Source organism: Tyto alba, unplaced genomic scaffold, assembly GCF_018691265.1.
Source record: "Tyto alba isolate M040663 unplaced genomic scaffold, T.alba_DEE_v4.0 Super-Scaffold_11, whole genome shotgun sequence".
In the NCBI taxonomy this organism is placed as follows: Eukaryota; Metazoa; Chordata; class Aves; order Strigiformes; family Tytonidae; genus Tyto; species Tyto alba.
In genome coordinates, this window is record NW_024881273.1 from 2,803,633 (window position 1) to 2,824,398 (window position 20,766).

The 20,766-nt window shown below is 42.9% G+C and overlaps 1 protein-coding gene across 5 annotated transcripts; it reads left to right on the top strand.

The window, feature by feature from the left end:
• Positions 1-1,478: 1,478 nt before the first annotated feature.
• TRAF1 (TNF receptor associated factor 1) lies at positions 1,479-19,201 on the top strand. 5 transcript variants are annotated; one of them, XM_042786468.1, is made up of 12 exons: positions 1,479-1,598; positions 2,405-2,625; positions 3,177-3,398; positions 5,067-5,151; positions 8,931-9,029; positions 10,615-10,776; positions 14,312-14,383; positions 15,185-15,250; positions 15,979-16,416; positions 16,818-16,995; positions 17,590-17,738; positions 18,902-19,201. In XM_042786468.1, the coding sequence occupies exons 2-12, from the start codon at positions 2,603-2,605 to the stop codon at positions 19,118-19,120; spliced, it is 1,713 nt and encodes a 570-aa protein (XP_042642402.1). In that variant the 5' UTR covers positions 1,479-1,598; positions 2,405-2,602; the 3' UTR covers positions 19,121-19,201. The 5 variants fall into 5 exon arrangements, with proteins under 5 accessions (XP_042642402.1, XP_042642403.1, XP_042642406.1 ...); XM_042786469.1 differs by having other exon boundaries at positions 3,180-3,398; XM_042786472.1 differs by lacking the exon at positions 15,979-16,416.
• Positions 19,202-20,766: the final 1,565 nt, after the last annotated feature.

Consider the following 20,766-nt stretch of genomic DNA (forward strand, 5'->3'; position numbering starts at 1 on the left):
TTTGGTTTTAAACTAAACTGCCCTTCTGAAGCCTAGGAAAATGTTTTGTTTATTCTTGCTTTGTTTGACATTGTGCTTTTGAGTCAAAAAGGTAGAGGTTTAATGGAATTCAATAAACAAGATATGTGTGCAGCAGAGGAACGCATGAAAAAGAATAATGTGGTTATATTATACAGGCAAATATAAGGGCTGAGTCACACAAACCGCTGCCTGAGCAGTTTATGGGTACTCCTTGTCTCTTCATGAAAACATCAACATATCTGTTTATAACAATGTGAGGAGAAAATAATTCCAGAATTAACTCCAATATTTCTCTTAGCAATGGAACAAAGCACTACAGCATGTACCTCACTTACCTGAGGAGGGGCTGTGGCTTGACACCAGTAACTGCCCTCCTTCCCATCTATTACTCAGTATAGCTACAGTCTGTTTGGTTTTGTATTTGGTAATCTGTAATCATGTCAGGGACAGTGACCCAGGGCAGCTGTTCTAGATGTGGAACAGTTATCTGTGCACACACAAGAGAGGAAGGTGTCAGACTTCAGGCAGATGCTCACTGATGAATGATCACCTCCTCATCAGCTTGCACGCAGTCACAAGGTACTTGGATGCAAACTGTTGTACATGCAGCACAGTAACAAGCCGAGTGAAGCATCTATAGAACGACCTCTGCTTCTTATTTTTGATTTTCAGCTAGGACTCACCCCCAGTGGTATTCCCCAAGTTTCTTTCACAAGGAAGAGCTAACAGATTTGCATCTGCAACTTTCTCTCATCTGACCAAGTCCCTAGTACATAGGGTTGCAGCATGTGATTTCATAGTGAATGTCAGGGGAAAAAAGGACCTTCTGATAGTGAAACTTTCCTTTGTAGAAATCTTTACTACACTGAGCATCTGAAAAGAATTTGCATACATTACTTGTCTAGTGTTAGCCTGGTGTTTTAAATATTATCTGCATTCGAGAACAGCTGGAGGGTGAAGCAAAGCGAGGCTTCCTGGAGGTTTCCCATTGAGGTTCAGAAGGAAATTCAAGTCTCCTGCTCCCTTCCTCGGGGCAGTGGGGTTCCCCCGAGCAGACAGAGATGAGGGGAGGGCATTTTTGACTGGAATTGTGCTCTGGGCAGGCAGGAGTTTCTGCCCGAGTTATGGGGCCGGGTCACCCTGCCAGATACCCACAATCACACCAGTTTCAGGAACTAACTACACAAACAGATTTTTCCATTTCAGCTGTCCCGGGGGACTTTGCACCCTCGGGTCTTTCCTTACGCAATTCCCCATCCCCGTCCCCGCGGGCCGGTGCGGGTCAGCGGCCCCTCGCCCTCCCGGGACGCCGCCCGCTCCCTCCCGGCTCCGGGCTGCGCTCCCTCGGCCGGGGGAAGGGCCGGCTTCTCCCCGGCCCCAGCGGCACATTTCGGGTTTCCCGCTCCTCCCGGCCTGAGCGAGGCAGCAGTCGCCGAAATTCAGATGAGCCGCCCGGCTGCATTTCCTCTGCCTGCAGCACGGGCGGCCCCGACCGCGGTGAGCACCGGCGGGGCGGTGCCCGGTCCCACCGGCCCGGCGCTGCGGGGCCCGGCGCTGCGGGGCCCGGGGGGGCTCAGGTAAGGGGAGCGGGGAGGGAGGGAGGGAGGGAGGGAAGGAGAGCGGGTTCCCGCCTCAGCCGACAGCGGCCTGCGCGCTTCCCGCCCGCCGCCGCGCTGAGGGGAAACCGGCCGCGGCCCCTCAACCTCGCCGGGCGCTGGGGCCTCGTCCCCGCAGCGCGCCCCGATGAGCCCCCGGTGGGGATGGAGGGGGGGGTCTGCCCGGCCCCGGAGGCTGCCCCCCCGCTCTCACTTCATCCCGCTGCCTGCGAGGCTGCCGGCTCTCTGCCCCGCGGAGCCGGGGATGAGGATGGAGGGTGCCAGCCGAGCCGAGGCCTGCCAGCCCCTCTCCCTGCCCCGGGGCTGCCGTTTTACCGGGCGTTATCGCTCTAAAACACCCGCAGGGTTGGGCTCTGTTGGCACAAACAGCGCTCCGGCAGAAACCGTGGGCAGCTCCTCTGGCCTGTCCTCACCTGGGCACCGGCCCACGCCGCCCCTGCCACGGCTTTGTTAGCCGGCGGGTGCGCGTTCAGCCTTGCGGGTTTTAATCGGTGGTTCTTGGCGGATTGGGCAGCCCCTGCGCTTGTTGCTAAGCTCCTTGTCAGATGCCTGAGGAAGCCAGGGGAATCGCCTAAACCAGACAAGAATAAAATGCTTTTTGTTCTCAGAGGAGTGTTTTAAATCCAGGGCGTTCCTATCTTCTGCATGGCAGTCATGCTGTTGTTTCTGTGCCTGGCCTGGCCCCGGCAGTCTGGCTTCATTTTTTTTCAGACACCTGTTAATCAGTGTTACTTTTGATAATACTGAGATAGGTTGTTGTGTGTCAGTACTGTTACAGGAAGAAAATACATTTATAAAGGCATTATTACGCTCAAACTGCGCTAGGATCCTGGATGAAAACCTTTCTTGAATTTTCCAAGTGACTGCAGAGACACCAAAATCAGTTTTGGTTGCATTTCCCAAAATACTGAACTGCACAGCTCTTGTTAACCAAAACCAATACTGAATGTGCATGACTCCTTGGCATGTGTGGCTCAAGGCCTATCTGGTAAGAGCACAAGCGTTAAGCTTTTTGTGGACTTGAGAATTTCTTCTTCATTTTGCCACTAGTTTTATGATTTAGGGAAAGTCACTGTAAACACATCAGTTGCTCAGTTTCTGCATCTGTGAACTGTAATCACCAGTTTTGGCTGCTGGGAATTGAAGGCAGTTGGGGATTTACTCTACAGGAAATAATTCTGTGTGATGTGGACCGATAGGATTGTAACTCTAAGATGATGGCAATATTTACTTCATCTTTCTGCTGGCTAAAAACTCTGGAAAGAAAACCCCAACCCTTCATTTTGACATATTGTCCATTTTCATGTTGTGTTTGAGGGAAATTTTAAATATGTACAGTAATTTCCTGCTGGTACCTAGTCAAACCCCACTGTGACATTTAGTCACGTGTTAGCGACAGACTCAATTAAACAGATCATTAGATTACTGCACAGGTTTGGTGCTGCTCATGGACTCTGATGCTTGATATATTCTCTCACATCAAAGTGTGTGTCTGCTTGTTTGAGCACCTACTTTTTTACCTTATCATATCTCTGACAGTAGTTTACTTCAGATGGCTGAGAAAACAACCAGAGGGCCGCAGGATGTGTCCAGCTCTTCTCCTGATGAAAATGAATTTCCTTTTGGATATCCCACTAACATTTGTGAGGATGTGCCTGACCAGAAGTACCTGTGCAGCAACTGCAATAACATTCTGAAGAAAGCCCTGCAAACGCTCTGTGGGCATAGGTTCTGCTCAGCCTGCCTGTCTTGGCTTGTACGGTAGGTCCTTGCTGCAGAGGGTCACACTGCTGTGGCGTATTCTGTGGCCATAAGTGCTCCTGAGAGCTGTATCATGCCGCTGTGCTCGGTAGATGAGTCTGTGGCTGCTTGGCCCACTGGCCCACAGTCACTTCACTGTCTGGAAGTACTTGCCTGTGGTGGACTGCAGGGTACTCTAACTCCTTCTTGCTTCCATTGTGGAATTCCACTGGGCTTGACCGATGTTTTCTATCTGTAAGTGTCAGATAATGATTCTGATTTAACCCTGAAGAACTAGGCTGACTTCATAGTTCCATGGGACTTTACAGTCCTTTGATAAGTGATGTTATGGGATTTTAATAAACGTTATCTTAGAGTTTTATTTTTAATAACTCAGCTGGGTCACTATTTGTTAAGGTGATGCTGCCATTAGTGATAAACAATGACAGCGGCAGTCCTGGAGAACCTGGCAACCAGGAGCTGGGTGGAGATTTGCTTTGGTTGATTAGCTGCTTCTCTCCTGCTTTTTCTTTTGACAATTACACCTTGATCCGGAGCCTGTAGAAAAGGGTATGTCTGCCCTGCATGTGAGAGGTGAAATTGCAGTACAATTCCGTGAGTGAGCTGACTTTAACATTGATGTTTTGGAAAACAGGAGCTGTCAGGATTCAGTGAGTGGGCTTTTGTACTGGCTGAGTAAGTCTAAAGCCTGTTACTGCCCTTCCTCATGGATGTCTGTAGTAGGCTAGTTTGTGTATGCCAAGTCATGCAGTCCCAGCTCTGCTCACAGTGTGGGGCACCTGAAAAGCTGTGTCAGTCCACTGGCCACATGCGATTTGAAGATCAACGTATAATATGTAAAAATATGTTGAAATTAATGTATTTTACCAACTCACATAAATCCATTACTGTAAATGTAGAACAAAACCCCTTAATGAAGCAACATAAGCCATAAATTCAGAAAACTGTCAGCAGAACAGAACATACCTTCCCACTGGAGTCTTGTAGCACATAACGGGAAATTGGCTCAAATAAGTTAATTATGACAGTTTGACATCAGTTATGCTCTGGTTGGGTGGATGTTTTTCTGATGGGCTTCTCAGTCTGTGTTAGTTCATTGTTTGCCTGGACGCTAAACAGCACTGGCAATGAAATACATCTCTAGTAAAGTTTTATTTTTTGCCTGTCCTATATAAAACACTATGCTAAATATTTTGAGAGTAAATCAAACACTTTTTTAGCTGCAGTAGGGTGTTAACTGTCTAGAACTCAATTCTGCACTGGTTCTGTTATGTCTTTAATTTGAAGTCTATATACCTATCTGGGGAAAAAGGGCATTTTCTGTGCTTTAAAAGACTTTAGTTTTCATGTTACCTTTCCTACGTGGTGTCTTTGCATAATTAACTCGATAAATACATTTCCACCTTTATTCTTTTTTACGATCTGGGCTGCTTTTATTTTGCTGAAATACAGGTAAGATTTATGAGACCAGTTCTCATCTTGAGGAATAGAATATCAGGGGTTTATTTGATGTCAGTGTGTTCAAGAATTGGCCCGTTAATGAGCGAAGACTATGGATTCTGGAAACTACAATTTTCATGTTTTTATTTGTGTCGGTGTCTATCCAAAGATCTCCTAATCTACAGTACACCAACTGATTGTTATTTCATTCTTCTTTCTTTGTGCCAGAAACAATAAAAACGCAATTTGCCAGAAATGTAAAGAGGAAGATCCAAGCACTTTAAGTGAGGGAAGCCTACTGGCAGAAGAAAGGGTAAGTTGTAGTTCACAGTTCATTAATTTATCATTAACCATTCTCAGGGCTACTGTAGTCATCATTGGACTAGAGTTTAGGAGGCAATAATATAAAATGTGATAGCAACTGATAATTACGCATTTTAACTTATGCTTTAGACATTTTGATTTCCCATAGATTTTGATTTTTAAAAGTATTATGGCAGCCTTAGGACTTTCCAAGTCCATCAGGTTCTGCAACATAAAATCCCACACTCTTCTGCATAATTAACTTTTTATTGTCCGAAAGTAACCACTGCTTTCCTACTTGTAATAATATGTCTTAGCTTTTACTTACTCTCCTTAGTAAGTGTCCTAGTTGATTTTCCAATCTCATGGTTCTCTGTACACTTCAAACATGTTACCAGACTTAAAGGTGGAGCATCCCTAAGAAAAACTAGAGTGTCAGCTAGCCAGCCGAATTGCCTAGAAAGTATTTTGACAGCCAGGGTATCTGGAAGAAATAGTGGAAAACATAGAACTGAACATAATAACTGGTAAAAACTATGCACTTGCAAAAGTTTCATCTGTAATTTAATGGTGCAGATCTCTTTTGCTGTTGTGTGATTTTCCGGGCAGACCACTGCACTATTCTATATCCTGAATACAAACAGGGCCATAGGGCTCAGTCCCAGCTTGTCTTTTTCCCTCCTTTCTGATTACGTGCAGGAATACCAAGGCACACACATTCTGTCAGAATTTTTTAGGGAAAAATGAAACCCAATAGACAGCTGGCAGTGAGGAAAAAGACAAAGTTTAGGAAGTGGCTGTAACAAAATAATGAATCTGCAGTTAATGCTGAACTTTGTAATATCTCAGAAAAAATCCTTGATTCTGCAATAAATTTCCAAGTAACAGAATTTCATGCATCATATAACCACAAATAGGCACTGCTAAACCCTTATGAACTTATTCTATGCTGACTGTCAGTTCTCTTACAACTTTGGCATTTCTCTGCTGTGGGATTCTCACTAAGTCTGCTGGAACTTTCTGCAAAATCTGTGGGTGGGTTGTTGTAAACAGGGCCCCACTCCTGCAAGCTGTTCTGCCTGGGCAGATTCTTACGCCTGTTGAGAGTCCAGATGAAGTCCATCACCAGAAAGGCATAAGGATCTGCCTATATAAATCAACTTACAATAAATGGTCAGAGTTTGTAAACAACATGAATAATGAAGATCATTTAGCAGGTTTATTCCTTATATCTATTCCTGATCATCTCTGATTTACCTTTGCTGTGGTTTTACTTAATGTTTTTTTCCTATGCTATCTGTTTATGTGTTTATATGTTAAATAAGATACCTACACAAGGAAAAGAAAGGCCCTATCAGGATGTGTGTTTGCCTCAGCTTATCCCATGATCTATTTCTGTGGTAACTCCCAACCTTTCCCTATTACACTTTTAATTTAAGATCCCTTCCTCTGCAACATAAACTTCAGGTCTTATCATGGTGCTGTTTATCAGTATCAGTTACTGAGCATCTGCATCTGTCACTGAAATCAGAAGAGTGGGGGCATCCTCACAAGCCTCTGCTCGTGCCCTGGCTGCTGTCACTCACGGGACTGCTTAGGGACAGTTCTCTGCTCTGAACTGAACACAAACAGCTTTGTAGCTCTCCCGTCTGTGGTTGTGGTACGGCAACTGAAGGTCCTGGTTCAGCTGCAGAGGTCCAACCTTAGCTGGAGAGAGCGAAAGCGCTGGATTTATCCTGGGTAACTTTTGGTCAGATTGATCCGTTTGTTAAACTTGTTGCTACCTGATCTTGCTGACCACGTGAGATGTAGACCAGAGTCCTCCCTTAGCTAGAAGCCGTAAGATACACATCATGTGGGTCAGAGTGCAAAGGGGGAGTGCATCTGGCAGTGGTTTTTGGATGGGACGTGGCAGGGGACCTCCACCAGTGTCACAGCCAGCTCTGGGACAGGCAGGTCTGGGCCCGCATGTGTGTGACGACAGCCACCCGTGATCACCATCAGCAGCCTCTGCACCCACATCTTCCTTTGAAATAGCCAAAATGCAAGAGGGGAGATGGGCAACTACAATATATTAAATCAGAGAGAAATATTTTCCGTTTCCTTCTGTTTGACCCAGAGCACTTTTATGTCTGTGAGAGTTACCTCATTTACTGTACGAGGGTCTGACTCAGGTCCCTAAAGAAGTTCTGTGCAAACTCGGGTTCCCAGATAAGAAGGCAGAGGTCCAGGTGAATATTTTGCAGGAGTGACCTGTGCAGATAAAAGAAGAGATGAGGATTTCCTGCCTTGTTTTTTACCTGAAGAGTGTCCATAATGATTTAGCAACTACAAATGTGAAACAAAAAGTACAGGGCATGCACATAGCAGTAAGAAACCCAAGCACTGTGGGGACTGTCCCTGTAGTTAAATATATTTTAAATTATTATTTTGTAATGTCAGGAAATTCCTTGAGTTTTTCTCTTATGACACAGGGGGAAAAAGCCACCATGTGCCTGATAGCTTGAATTTCTTTTCTTTGATTTTGCTCATAAATTAGACTAGAATGTTTCTGAGTATGGGGCTAGTATGCTTTCACTAATATGTTGATTGCTAGCTTATTCACATAAACTCTTCCATATAGGCAGATGGAGCCATACATGTGTTTGTGCAGCCTACATGATTATTTTTAAATTCCTTGTTTGTGGAGTTGTTTGCAACTTGTGTGCAAATTTCTGGACTTTGCTTGCAGGTTGAGATTAGGAAATGAGTTTCTTTGAAATGTATCTCATGGTTACCATTTGTAGAATTGGCTGTGCTTCTTTTGTGTGATTTAATATAACAAATGTGGGTAAGTACAGACATTTTCTATCTAGATTTTAAAAAAATAAAACAGGAATGTTGCTTCTGATAATTTTGTTTGCTTGTTTTTTTTAGTTTGTTGTGTAGAATTTCAGTAATGTTATTGAAATGTGGGCATCACTTGTTAAATACTTTCCTCCCTCAACTTGTAAAGGTTCCCCCCCAGTTCTTGCCTTGCTCTGTGTTGTTGCACGAGAAATCTGCAGTCCTCTGCATCCTGTACTTAGCAACAGAGTATCTAAAAACATGCCATTAACTTTACCAGGCCTTGTTCTTCTGTCAGTGTCTCTATTTTGATTGTGCAAGATGTAATATTAAAAGTGTGTAGTATTTAATAATTTACATCATAATTGCACCATTTTTCATGGTTAACATAATGAAAAAATCTATGTAGTGCAAAGAAACCCCACTCACATATGGTTTACATTTCTTTAGTGCACAGTGCCATACTAAATAGAAACAGCTATGGTCTGAGAAATGTACTCTTTCTGCAGAACAGTCTCAAGTCCTCTCTGCAGCACGTTTAGGAGGTGTTAATGACCCCAGTAATGAAATGCATTCATTAAGAGTGGCACATGGCAGCGCTCTATAGTTAGGGTCCTGTCAGCACATTCATTGCATGTGACATATTTCAGGCTTCTGTGAAAAGAAACTTAAAATAATAGCTGTAGTTGGCTAGGCATATTTTCAGTAAATTTATATCTCATCAAATAGTTTATTTTTGAACCGTAAGAAATAAATTATTTAATAATTGTTTGGGCTTCTACTACACTAAGATTAACTTGCTAAGTTAGAGAGTCTTGTGTCAGTACAGTAAATATAAAAAATACAAGGGGTTTATCAAGATCTGAAATTTTGTCACAGTCACTTTATTCCTATGTCAAAAATGCATGCTGGAGTTTCTGCTTTCTGACCAGTGTTTTTTTCCTTGCTGTGTTTACTTTCCAGGCTTTTGGTGATGCTGCCATTAATAAAGAGATTTCTGAACTCAAAATACACTGTGCAACCCTTGGATGCAGTTGGTCTGGTATCATGAAAAATTTTGAAGTATGTTTAAGGGCTGCTTTTTTAAATTAACATGCACTCTTACTTGAGTGGGAACGGAAAGACAATGACACTATACTCTTAGCAAACACAAATTAATGCAACATCATTAGAAACTGCAAAGGTATCATGATTTATACCAACAGAGTATGTAAAAACTTGCATTAACTTGGGCTTTGACCAAATCCAGAACATCCTGAATGATTGTGAAATTAACACTGCACAAATTTACATCAACAATGAGGGTTTTTTTTCCAGTAGGTTTACTTACTATTTAAATGCAAGGATGCTACAGGCAGGTTTTGACAGACCAGACCAGAATACTTCAGTCTCCAAGACATTGTTATGGGCAATATCCTTAGTATGTTTTTATAAGAGAAATAATTTCCTCCTGCATAAACGAGTCCTATTGATTGAACATGTTCATCGTTCTTTTCAGACTGATGTGAAATGCCCCAGGAAAAATAATTATATGGGTAAAATTTGTGAATCTGGCATGCAAATTAGAATAATGAAAGAATGCAGGTAATTCTGATACTAAAGCAGTTCTTTTGGTCCCCTGGTGTAGGAACAGAGGGTCTTTCTGCATTTATAACAGGGAGTCTTCTGTGTACCATGTATGAGTCTGTATCTGATAAGCACCTGAGGTGCTGCTGCCTTTTCTTGTCTAGTTTTACACAAATTTTCTGTGTGTATTCTCTTCAAGGAAAAATCTACCCAGTTTGCTTAGCTTCATAGTTTTGAGAATTGGAGCCCCTCTCAGCATGAGTACATGGCAATGTTGATTTGAGAGTTAGGCGTGTGATAGAAATTGGCATTTTTGAGCCTGTTCTGTAGGGGACAGCCATCTCTCTTTAAAGACAAAATCAGTTGTGGCACGGTGCCTACAGAAGCTTCAGTAAAAGAGGTCAGAGTAAACAGTGTTTATTGAAATACTGTGGTTTTAAGAATCTGAAAGTAGACCTGTTGGACATAGTTATGAAAGAAGTAATGCTGATATTTTGCCTTGTTGAGATGAGAGGATGCAAATAGTGAAAAAGAAACATTTTAAAAGTTAGTTCAGATATAGGTAAGGGTTGTGTCGTAATTGTTGCATAGAAGGGGTCAGATGTCCATTCTTCTATGCTATGCAGAGATGTCAGCAGACTAACCTCATTCATCCTACCGGCTAGAGCAGGATGGTCTCAGTGCACAAAAAAAAACAGCCAAAACCCTACTAAAAGCCCCCCAAAACACCCCCCAAAAAAACAGGCTAAAAGTTAGGGATCCTGTAATACAAAGAAAAAAGCTGGGACCAGAATCATGTTATTTTCAAATAAAAGCACTAGAGAGACATAGTTCAAGGGAGGCTTCATGTTTAAACTTATCAGAAGTTGCTTGTTGTTTTTTTTGAAGTTAAGAATTAACAAAAAAGCCCCAGTAAAGTTGGTGAATTTTTCACCAGTAATCTCAGTAACACTGTGGAGTGGGACTTTACCCAAGCTTAGAAGAAATGCAAACCAAAGATCTAGGATGGCAGATTGGAGACTATTTATAGATAAATGTGTATCTGCAGTTTACATTTTGGTTTATAACTTTTTACTTCCAGGAGCATCAGACCTTATGTGAATATGCTTTAATCCCTTGTCACACTGGTTGTGGACACATGGTGATGAGAAAGAAACTCGCAGATCATTTGGAAAATGGATGTGTTAATAACGTGACAGTATGTCAGAAGTGTAAGCGAAGCTTATCCAGTAGTGAATACCAAGTAAGAACATTTCTCTGTTTCAAATGAGGGTTTTATATTAATGGCTTGAATAATCTATCATGACATTTTTCATCCTGATTTCATGAATGCTAGTGCACTTGGAGAATATTTAATTTTCCTGAGTCTGCTAATTTTTCCATGCATGTGTTGGAGGGAAAAATGAGCTGCATTTGATAGTCTACTTGTGATATTACAACAGAGAAGGAAATGTCTGTGTGCTCATCCAGGGCTTGGGCAGCCTGTGTTTTAGCTCCTCTCTCAAAGCTTGTGTCCCAGTATGAGGTGGGTCAGAAGCAGAACACGGGCAGTGGCAGGGAAGAGGTCTTGAAAGTGGCAGGAGTTTTATTCAAAATAAAACTACCCACAGATTTGTAAGGCAGGCTTTTGTCAGATAATATTTCTGTTACATATGATCAGGTACAACTCTCCAGATTAGCAGCAGTATCTGTATAGACCAGGAAGAGTATACTCTGAATCTGCTTGAAATTTCTCAGTGACTATTTAAACATGTTTAATTTATATTTTTTACGTTTCGATTGTGTTTCCCACTGTTGTGACAGGAACTTGCAAAATATATGTGTGTATTCCCTGTATGTGTATATACAGGGTAACACTAGTCTGTCCCCAGCATTTTTTTCAAAATCCTCTTTAAAACAACTTCTTTTTTTTTTTTTTTAATATATATACAATAATGTGGTTGCTCATCAAACTTTTAAGTTTACGTTACTAAACCTATTCCATTCTTTCTTAAAAGTAATGATTTTCTCAGTCAATGCTCAAAATTATGATATCAGGGCAACATTATTTGTTACTGACTTGCAGATTTTTAACTTAAATAAAAGGTGCTCTTTATTTTTACCCATTTTTGTAGATGCAGCACAGTACAAATTCTGGGAGTGGTCTGAGGGCATCAAGTGACCTAATAGAAACTCTTCTGTGTTGCTGAAGGAGGAAATGGTGTGGTGGGGCAGATCAGAAGTGATAGAAAATTATCTGTTCTTATATAGAGAGACTGCTGAGAAAATTATCCGTTCTTATATGAAGAGGTTACTGAAGATACAGCTTCAGTGGCACATTTCTCAGCCTCATGATGGAAGTGCATCATCTGTTGTTTAGGACGTTTTGTGATTACAAACTCCTGGAGCAAAGCAAGAGCAGCATGAACGAGAGATGCCCCACACCTGCTAACACTGACACGTGTGTTTTGATTCAAAAGCTCTGAAACTGTTCTCATCCCAACCCCACCTAACTTCTGACCCTGTGGGCTCTATTACCACTGAAAATGTTGCTGGAGTGCAACCCCCTTTTGGGGTGTAGCATAATGAATATTGTTCCCTCCAGATGATTTAAAGAGAATAATTGCCAGCCTTGGGATTTTTGTCCTGGAATGGGGGCATAGTGATATAAGACCTACATGGCAGGAGGCTTGTGAATATCTCAAAAATGTAGCTTGAAGTAGGTAGCAGTGGATAGCTTTGCATGTCATAACTGTCACAAACCTGTACCTTTCCAAATACTGAGCTGTAAGATTTACTCAACATAGAGGTAACAGCCCCTCAGGGGAAAGAATAAGGCAGTCTGGCTGAAACATGCTCCCTGGGAAGCTTTTGCTTGTGCTCTTCATTTCTTACTCTCTTACAGAGAGAGAAGAGTATCTGGACCCAGGCACAATTTACCAATGCTAAATCCAGTGTGTGTTTCAGAGAGACAGTAAATACCAGAAGGTGGCAACATTTAATCCGTTTCAGCCCTCTGTAAGTGCAGTAGGCAGGCTGGAGGAGGAAACCTGAGCTGCATGAGTGTTCCCCGAGCACCTTTCTCCTTTCAGAGGTCTGTAATCCCACAGATGCACCTCTGTGGGCTTCATTTTCCTGCAATGAAGAGCTGTTTTCCTCCCACTCATTCCGGTTAGCTATCGTCTAATTAATTTTTTTGTTAGGAAACCTTGGCAACCAAGCAGGGGATTAGCCTTGAGCTGTTGATTTTTCTCTGCCTGCTTTAGTTAGTATTTGTAAAATGGGAATTTTGCTGGTTACATGATGTGCTTTATTAAATTTGCAGTTACATGGCATTTGATTATTTTTGTGTATTCCTTGTATCCACAATCCTCTGGGAGCAAATAGTAGGTTTTGGGCACTGCTCTTGTTCTCTCCATCTTAGCCAATCAGTTATTGGCCTTGTAATTTTTGCATTTCCATATTTTAAAGAAACTTCTCACCAGCCCCTCTCCCCCTCAAGAAAGCAGTGATCTGAAGGAGTCAAATAGCAGAAGGGAAGAAAATAAAGGCATACTTTGTGCAATAGCTAAGATACAGAGTATTAAAAAATGAGTTAGAGAGTGAGAAGAACCTATGGCTGTATTTCTGAGGATCAAAAGAGAAACCTCAGCACTCTTTGCAGGGGAGACTTGAAGGCTGCTGCAGTGGCTTTATCAAAAAATTTCTAGACTGCTGTAGGAAATGTACTGGCATGCAAAGGCATTTATAAAGATTAAAGGCAGCCCCCCTGAACAGTATGAATTGAAAGCTGACAGTTGCTGTGTTAAATACACAGATTACGGTTGTATGAGCCAATGGCAGGAGGATTACTTTACCCTTCTTGGAGCCAGAAATGGCAGGAAGTCTTGTGTTAGTGGTAATGCATTTTGCATTAGCACATCATGATGGAAAATTTGGATTCCAGCCTTCAAAATATTAATAAGCAGGATGCAAGAAGGGTCTGCATGTTAAGCAAACTATATGAAGTCAGTGCAAGTAGAGTTTATATTTGGGTTTCCTGTATATTTGCTTTCTGTTCTGTAATTCATCAGCATGTCACTGCATATATATGTGTGTGTGTGTGTTTGTATGCACATAACTATGGCTTGAACTGGGCAAGTCTTGTACATTGCCAGTCTTGTATCAGATTTCCCAAGGTAACCTTGCAGAGCATCTGTAAGTAGTTTCCAAAAGCTCTGGGCCCCGTAAGCGAGAGATCACAGTTTGTACTTTCACTTAACAGGTATTGCATCTGGAGATCCGTCACCGAACACGCCTGCTAGGCTGAGAAGGAGTAATCAGCTTAGAGGCTTAGCCTGAGAAACCTCTTGAGTCTGCAGTTCGTTGTGCAGGGGACAGCAGCACCCGTTTTAGCAGATGTGCTTTAGTCCCAAATTTCTGAATGTTATTTCATTTAAAAAGAAGCCAGAGAACTCTGCCGCCTATTGCGTCGTGAGGCCCAGAGCGGGCACTCTCTGAACAGGGGTACAGGGTTTTGTACCGTGTGTTGTGGAGCTCGTACTGCTCCTGGGGTAGTTACCCTTCCTTTCTCTACTTTTCCTTAAATCCACACCTTCCAGGAAGAAATCAATAAACTTGTTGTAAACTTTTCCTTCCATAATACATAATTTCTTCTAGAAAAGCCTCCCAAATCCCCAAGTTTCTGTAAAATGTGAATAGCATTCCCAAACACAAGCTTTGTTTCAGAGACTCCTAAATAACGATGCTCAATGATTTTGATAATGTACTGAATTCTTTTCTTCTTGTTGTAATGACAGGAACATTCATGTGAAGCCAATTCATGTAAGGAACAAAAACGCGTGCAAACCGAAGCTCCATCAAAGGAAAAGGTAGGTAAAAGATGAGTGAATTCAGTACAGTTTTATTTCAATTCATAAAAACGTCACTTGTTCATTCAGATTAAATTAACATCTGAGAACATCTTCAGATATGGCAGTATATCTAGGCACTTTTTACATCCCAGCATAGCTCTGCTGACTACCTTCGCTTCCCTGCTCCCACAAGTAACCTTGCTAAATTATCTTCTCAGTCTTACAAAAATGAGGAAATGGTTTTTTTCCTTTTAAATATTCAAGGAGAACCACAGGAGCAACAGAAGCAGCATATTTGAAGAGATATGCTTTTGGTTGTGAAGGGCACTAAATCTGAATGTCAGTCGGAGCTTTTGGTCTGACAGATCCATTCGTTCCCAGGACGTGCTGTATGACACAGCTCTTCTGTGCGTTCTCTAAGAGCAGGAATAGGGTTGGAGTGGCTGTGTGCGGGGTGTTTTCCACTGCGGTGGGCCACTTGGCTTATTGGCATCTTATTTATGAGAAGTTGATACTAGGGGATCACTGTGGTTTGTTAAATTATCTTACATCATTATGGAGTCTGTTAGATGGACAGTTAACTACCAGGCTGCGTGCAAGAAGCTTGTGATCAACCATGCTCCTGATGGATTTACCAATGAATTTTCAAAGCTGGTGGGACACTGTAAGCTACGGTAATGCCTTGACTTGAATTAACTTGATTTATAGCAGATGGGATTGCAGCCTAGTTGTTTGTAGGTAAATAAAAGAATCCATTTCAACTGGTATCTGATTATTTGCTTTCCTTCTTTTTTTTTTTTTTTTTTTTTTTTTCAACAGAACTGCTCTACGCTCTTAATCAACAAGGATGGATGTCGGTTTTCTGAAGTCGGCTGTTCGTTTAGGGTGAGTGAAACGGATGCTTTCAAGAAGGCCTCAAATGGTGTCCAACTCAGCACCATGCCTTTGGTCTAGTCAGCCTTTGTCTTCAAGCTAGCAGGCCTTGATTTAAACATATCTTTAAGAAAAGAAAGTCCACCCACTTTTAGTAGACCAGCAGAGGTGATGTTGGACCTGCTGTGGTTGCACTGTGCAAGGTGCGGTTCAGCCAGTGATATTCTGTATCCTGCACTGTGCATTCACTTCGGATAAAAATAGATGTTTGTTACAATTCTGCTGGTTTATCAGATATGCTGTTCCGCTCTCTTCTGGATATTCCTTTCAGGGTAACGCCTCGTACAACAGTAACGGGTCTTCTTTGCATTTTAGTTTGCATCTGTTGCCTTGTCTCATCTTTTGTGCACAGTATATGTATTAAGTATGGACTTATTTCAGAATCTTGCTGGGACTCTGCCTGGCATCCTGTTTAATACAGAAATTGTAAACAATTGTTTTCTTTCTATGCATTATGTGTACACATGTGAACACAGCCTAAACTGATTATTGGAGGGCTTGCTGGTTTTCCTCTCTCCGTGTCTCCTCTGAAAGTTGGCTGCTGTGTAGCTGGACCTGTACCTTGCAGTTCTTCCATCTCTGTCTCGCCCAAGAAGTTAAAGGGAACATTGCTTGGTTTGGCCCCAGGCCACTTATGGTAATTGTACCAAGAGTGTATTGACAGTGTCATCTTCTTACAGGGAAGTAAAGAGAAGATAAAGGAGCATGAGAAAACTGCAGTTGGGGCCCACATGCTGCTTTTGCTGCAGCACATAAAGCAACTGAAGGCAAGCTTGTGCACTGCTGCCAAAGCTGCAAATGGTTCCATCCCACAGTCAGAGCTGAATATGAATGGTGCAGGAAAAAACATCTCTGATCTGCAGATCCCAGGGGGGCTGGAAATCAGTGGGGATGTGGAAGTAGACTGTTTTCCTGGATCTTCTGTTTCTGAAGATGAATCTGTTCTGCAACAACTTGTGAGGGAGAAAGTGATTTCTGAGCTAGAAAATAAGCTACATGTGTTTGAGAATATTGTGTCAGTGCTCAATAAAGAGGTGGAGACCTCTAACTTGGAAATCACAGCCTTTCGGAGACAGAGTGAACTCGATCAAAATATAATACGAGGCCTTGAACTGAAGGTAAATAGTTGTGATAAGCATTGTCTGTGTGCTTGTTCTATTGATAACAAATATTTACACATATCAGGGAGAGGTGGTGTAGAGATAAGGACAGGGATGGACACAGGAATTTGAATTAGGTACCTAGATATTACTGAGAATATTACTGTTCAGAGTTTGCCGTGATCAGACTGAGCAAGCAAGACAGTTGTTTGACTGATCCTCTGAAAGCAGCATTATGCCCGGAGGACCAGCCAGCCATCATTCCAGTCGTTTGCCTTAGGTGTTGACACATAACTGTCACTTAAAAAGAAATCAAAGGAGACCCTCCAGACCATGAGGTCTCCAGAGCGGTTCTGCTACTTCTGCAGCACAACAGCCGGGAGAGGGGGGTTGACTGAGAACTGATTTGCTTTTTCTAGATTGCAGAGTTGCACCGGTGCCTCACGCAGAAGGATGCAGGCCTGAGCAGTCTTCATAAGAGTCTTCTGTTCTCTGAGCAAGCTTCCTATGATGGGGTCTTTCTGTGGAAAATAACAGATGTTGGCAGGAAGTTACAAGACTCTGTGACTGGAAGAACAGTCAGTTTGTATTCACCGGGTAAAACATGACGTATACGTGTGTCAGGAAAACCCAGTCCTTTAGAAAACGCACGCACTTCTCTCGAACGGTGCTTCTTTTCTGCTCACGTGGAGAGGAGGTTCTTTAAAATAGCTCCCTAAACTAAGATGCTGTTTATGCAAAGACCTCACGCTCTCCTGCCTGCAATTCAGGGCAGCTGTGATGTGCTTTTCCAGAGTTGTGTTCTATTCTGGGCTTTCATTTTGCAATTTGCCCTCCGCCGCAGCTCCATGCATTGACATCTGCTGGATCCGTCTCGTCTAACCCACAGCTTGGTGCCTGACGGTAACGAATGGCTTTCTGCAGCAGTTATCTCCCATGTGAGAAGTAATTTGTTTAGGTAAAATATGCTTGTGTGGCTAATAACAGGTAATTTTCACCGAGGCATGAGGCACTAAAAGGATTCCAACTGCTGGATTTTCATTGCTTCCAATCTCCAGGGTGTACTGATTTGTCTGTTCTCATCTCTGTGGTAGCAAACCACGTCATACTCTACCTTTTCCCATACGCCAGAACGCTCATTATGTCTTTTTTTCAAAGGAGGCTTTACTAATGAAGAGTTCTGATTTTCAGCTTTCTATACTGCAAAGTATGGCTACAAGGTCTGTCTGCGGGTTTATCTGAATGGGGATGGGACAGGAAAAGGAACCCACGTGTCCCTGTTCTTTGTTGTCATGAAAGGAGACTACGATGCTTTGCTCCCGTGGCCTTTCAGACACAAGGTAAGAAGGGCAACCTTTTCATACCTGACCCCATCACAAACCCACTACTTCTCCCAGTGAACACAAGGGCACTTTCTGGAGTTCAGTGGAATTTAGAGTGCTTTCCCATTTTCCTCTCCAGTGGCTACTAGCCACACTCTAATCTTAGGTAATAATTTGTCTCTGAATGGAGTGACTTACACACGGGGAAGGCAGCTCCTACTGAGGTTCCATACTTTGCCTTGTAGGATTTTCAGGCACCAGTGTACTGGTGTTTGATATATCCCAACCTGTGTCCACCTGGGTTAAAGCCAGAGACACATTTTTTCCTGGCTTCTGCTATACATAAATAATACCAGTTTATGAGGGAATCGTGATGTGCTGCCTGAAGCACAGGTGTCAGAAATGTGGAGTTAGAGTTCTACTTACAAACGTGCCATAGTTGTCTTACGTGATCCTGATCTTATTTTTCTCATAAGTGCAATCTGATAATGGCAACAATGATTAGAAAAGCAGTGAAGAAACAGAAAGAACTCTGTTCTAGCACTTGCCTTCGTGTGGTAATAATTCTGTAAGCCTTTCATATAAAGAGCCTTACTACCATTTAGTGGCCAAAACCAACAGAGATCAAAGTTCCCAATCCTCACTCTATTAAAAAACTATTGCATACATTTCACCATTATTACACACATTTCATTTAAAGCTAAAGAACAGTGAGTTAATAAGAGTGGTAATGAGATGGGGAGATTCTGTACTGATATGTAGGTTGTGTCTTTTACATGTTTGCGTACAGGCAACTGAGCTGTTTCTTTTGATTCCAAACCACAATAACAGCATGAATGTAATGACTGTAACCAAACACGGGGTTTGTTTAACTTGTCAGGAGAGAGAGGAAAGAAGTCTTTGGACTGTGCAGTTCTCTACCAAGAAATAATTCCTTACTTTATTTTATTTAATTTTATTTTACGGGTGGCAAAGTCTTAAATATTTCATCTGGGAACCATTACAATCTCCCTCGTTCACACTAACTGACCTTGCAGGTTGCGAAACATTCATTACAATTTATATTTAATTATTGATAGAGCATCCAGCTGCTTTTGCAGCATGTTTGCACTTCTCTCTCTGATATTTCCTGGTTTGTTTTTCAGTTCAATAACTCATCATTGCCGCGCTCTGTTTTTCAGGTTACATTTATGTTGCTTGACCAAAACAACAGGGAACATGTTATTGATGCGTTTCGCCCAGACTTGACTTCTGCTTCGTTTCAGAGACCAGTCGGTGATATGAATGTTGCAAGTGGCTGTCCCATGTTCCTCCCGCTGTGCAAATTACAGTCACCCAAATATGCCTATGTGAAGGAAGACACGCTTTTCCTTAAATGCATTATAGAAACAAATCAGTAAATTTTGAAGAACGGGTGTCTGGAAAATCACACGCTGAATTTCATTAGTTTACAAGAAAAAAAAAAAAAATCATCGGCTTGAGACCTTGTATTGGTTTCTGCGTGCAGACAAGATCCTGAGCCTGCGCTCCGCTGGATCCGTTCGCATCAGCTGAGGATCTGCCTGCTGGAGTCGGCTCCCGCCGAGCACGCTGCCCAGCGCCCCGCCGAGCCCGCTCTTGCGGATGAGAACTGAGATTATTTCATCAAAACAGCCGATAACTCCCGGTTTAGATGTAGATTACAGTCACCGCCCCCCCCCCCCCCCCCCCCCGCCCCGCAGATGCACTTGTGGAAAAAGGCGCTTGTTCTTTCTCACGCCGGGCCCAGGTGTGGGTGCCATCCCTGCTGGGTGGCCGGCAGGCTCGCTCCCGGGGGCTGGGGGGGCGTTTGGGGTGCGAGGGGGGCAGCTGAGCTGTCCCCAGCCCTTTGCCGGGCTGTGCCAGCCGCTCCCCCGGGGCCAAGGGCAGATTCCTTCCCCTGAGGCACCGATCAGGCGTCTCTCTCCCTCTGTGCTCACTGGTGACCTTGAAAGCAGCCAGTTGTGGCTACCATTTGTGGCTTGCATTCCTTACACTGGCTGATTTGTTCCTTGCTATTTATTTTAGACCTGTATTTATGTGCTCTGTAAAGAGATGTTCTGTTATTGCATTAGCAGTCGGTGACTAGATTACACTGTGCCTCGGGGAAGTTGCCTCTTGGATTTCCAAAGGAGTCCTTTGACTTTCCCATTCCAGGTGTGGAGCTCTGTGGGTTGTTAAGCCCCGGGAAGCCCCGAGCTGCCAGGCCAGGCAGTGGTAAGGAGCCCTCAGTAGCTTTGTTTTAAAGTGTTCAGTCACTTCCTGAACCTTCAAGGCAAGTGACTTATTAGAAAGCATTGATTTTTTTTTTTTTTTTAATTGCTTAATTCTTTTTATGTGCTGGGATGTTTAAGTCTTTTTTTTTCACATGATAAAATAGAAGTAACTACTAAAAAAGTTTTTGTCTTTTTTTAAAAAAAGAGGCAAGGAATTTTTTATATATATATTTTTTTTATATAAGCAAGCCAAGCTTGGAAATGTCTGGATGTGTGCAAAATTCAAATGCTACACCTGATTCCCAGAAAGCAGCAAGCCTCACCCTCTCCCTTCCCTGCTCGACAACTGGCTGACAGAACCAGCGCAGCTGAGCTGCGGTTTGGTGCAGCAGTTTCTGAACTTGCAGCACGGCTTGTCCAGGGCCGCGCCGGGTACGAGCCCAAGGCCTCACCTTGCAGACAGGGGCAGGTGTGTGTGTGTGTGTAAGTGAAAGGCTTTTGTGCAATCACTTTATTCATTTTTCCTCTGCAATGTTTCCCACGTCTCAATTGAAAACACAAAGCCGACAGGCAAGGTTGTACCCGCTGCGTGAGAAGGGAAAGGAGAAACTTTGTCCACTTACATTTTGCAAACCATGGAAACTGCAGCCGGCGGGCAGAGCTGGTGAAATGTCATACGCTGTGACTGACCTCCAGCCTGACTGCTGGCGGAGGAAGAGGTTCTCCAAATCTCTCATTTCTATCTTGACAGCATCCTTTAAAATAATTACCTGTGACTGAAGTATCAACTTCCAGAAAAACCTACCCCATAA

Coding starts and splice junctions, on each gene's coding strand:
- TRAF1 (XM_042786468.1), top strand. CDS start 2,603: ATGTGTGGCTCAAGGCCTATCTG. Junction 2,626..3,176: donor TGTGGCTCAAGGCCTATCTG/GTAAGAGCACAA, acceptor TATCTCTGACAG/TAGTTTACTTCAGATGGCTG. Junction 14,384..15,184: donor AAGCTCCATCAAAGGAAAAG/GTAGGTAAAAGA, acceptor TTTTTTCAACAG/AACTGCTCTACGCTCTTAAT.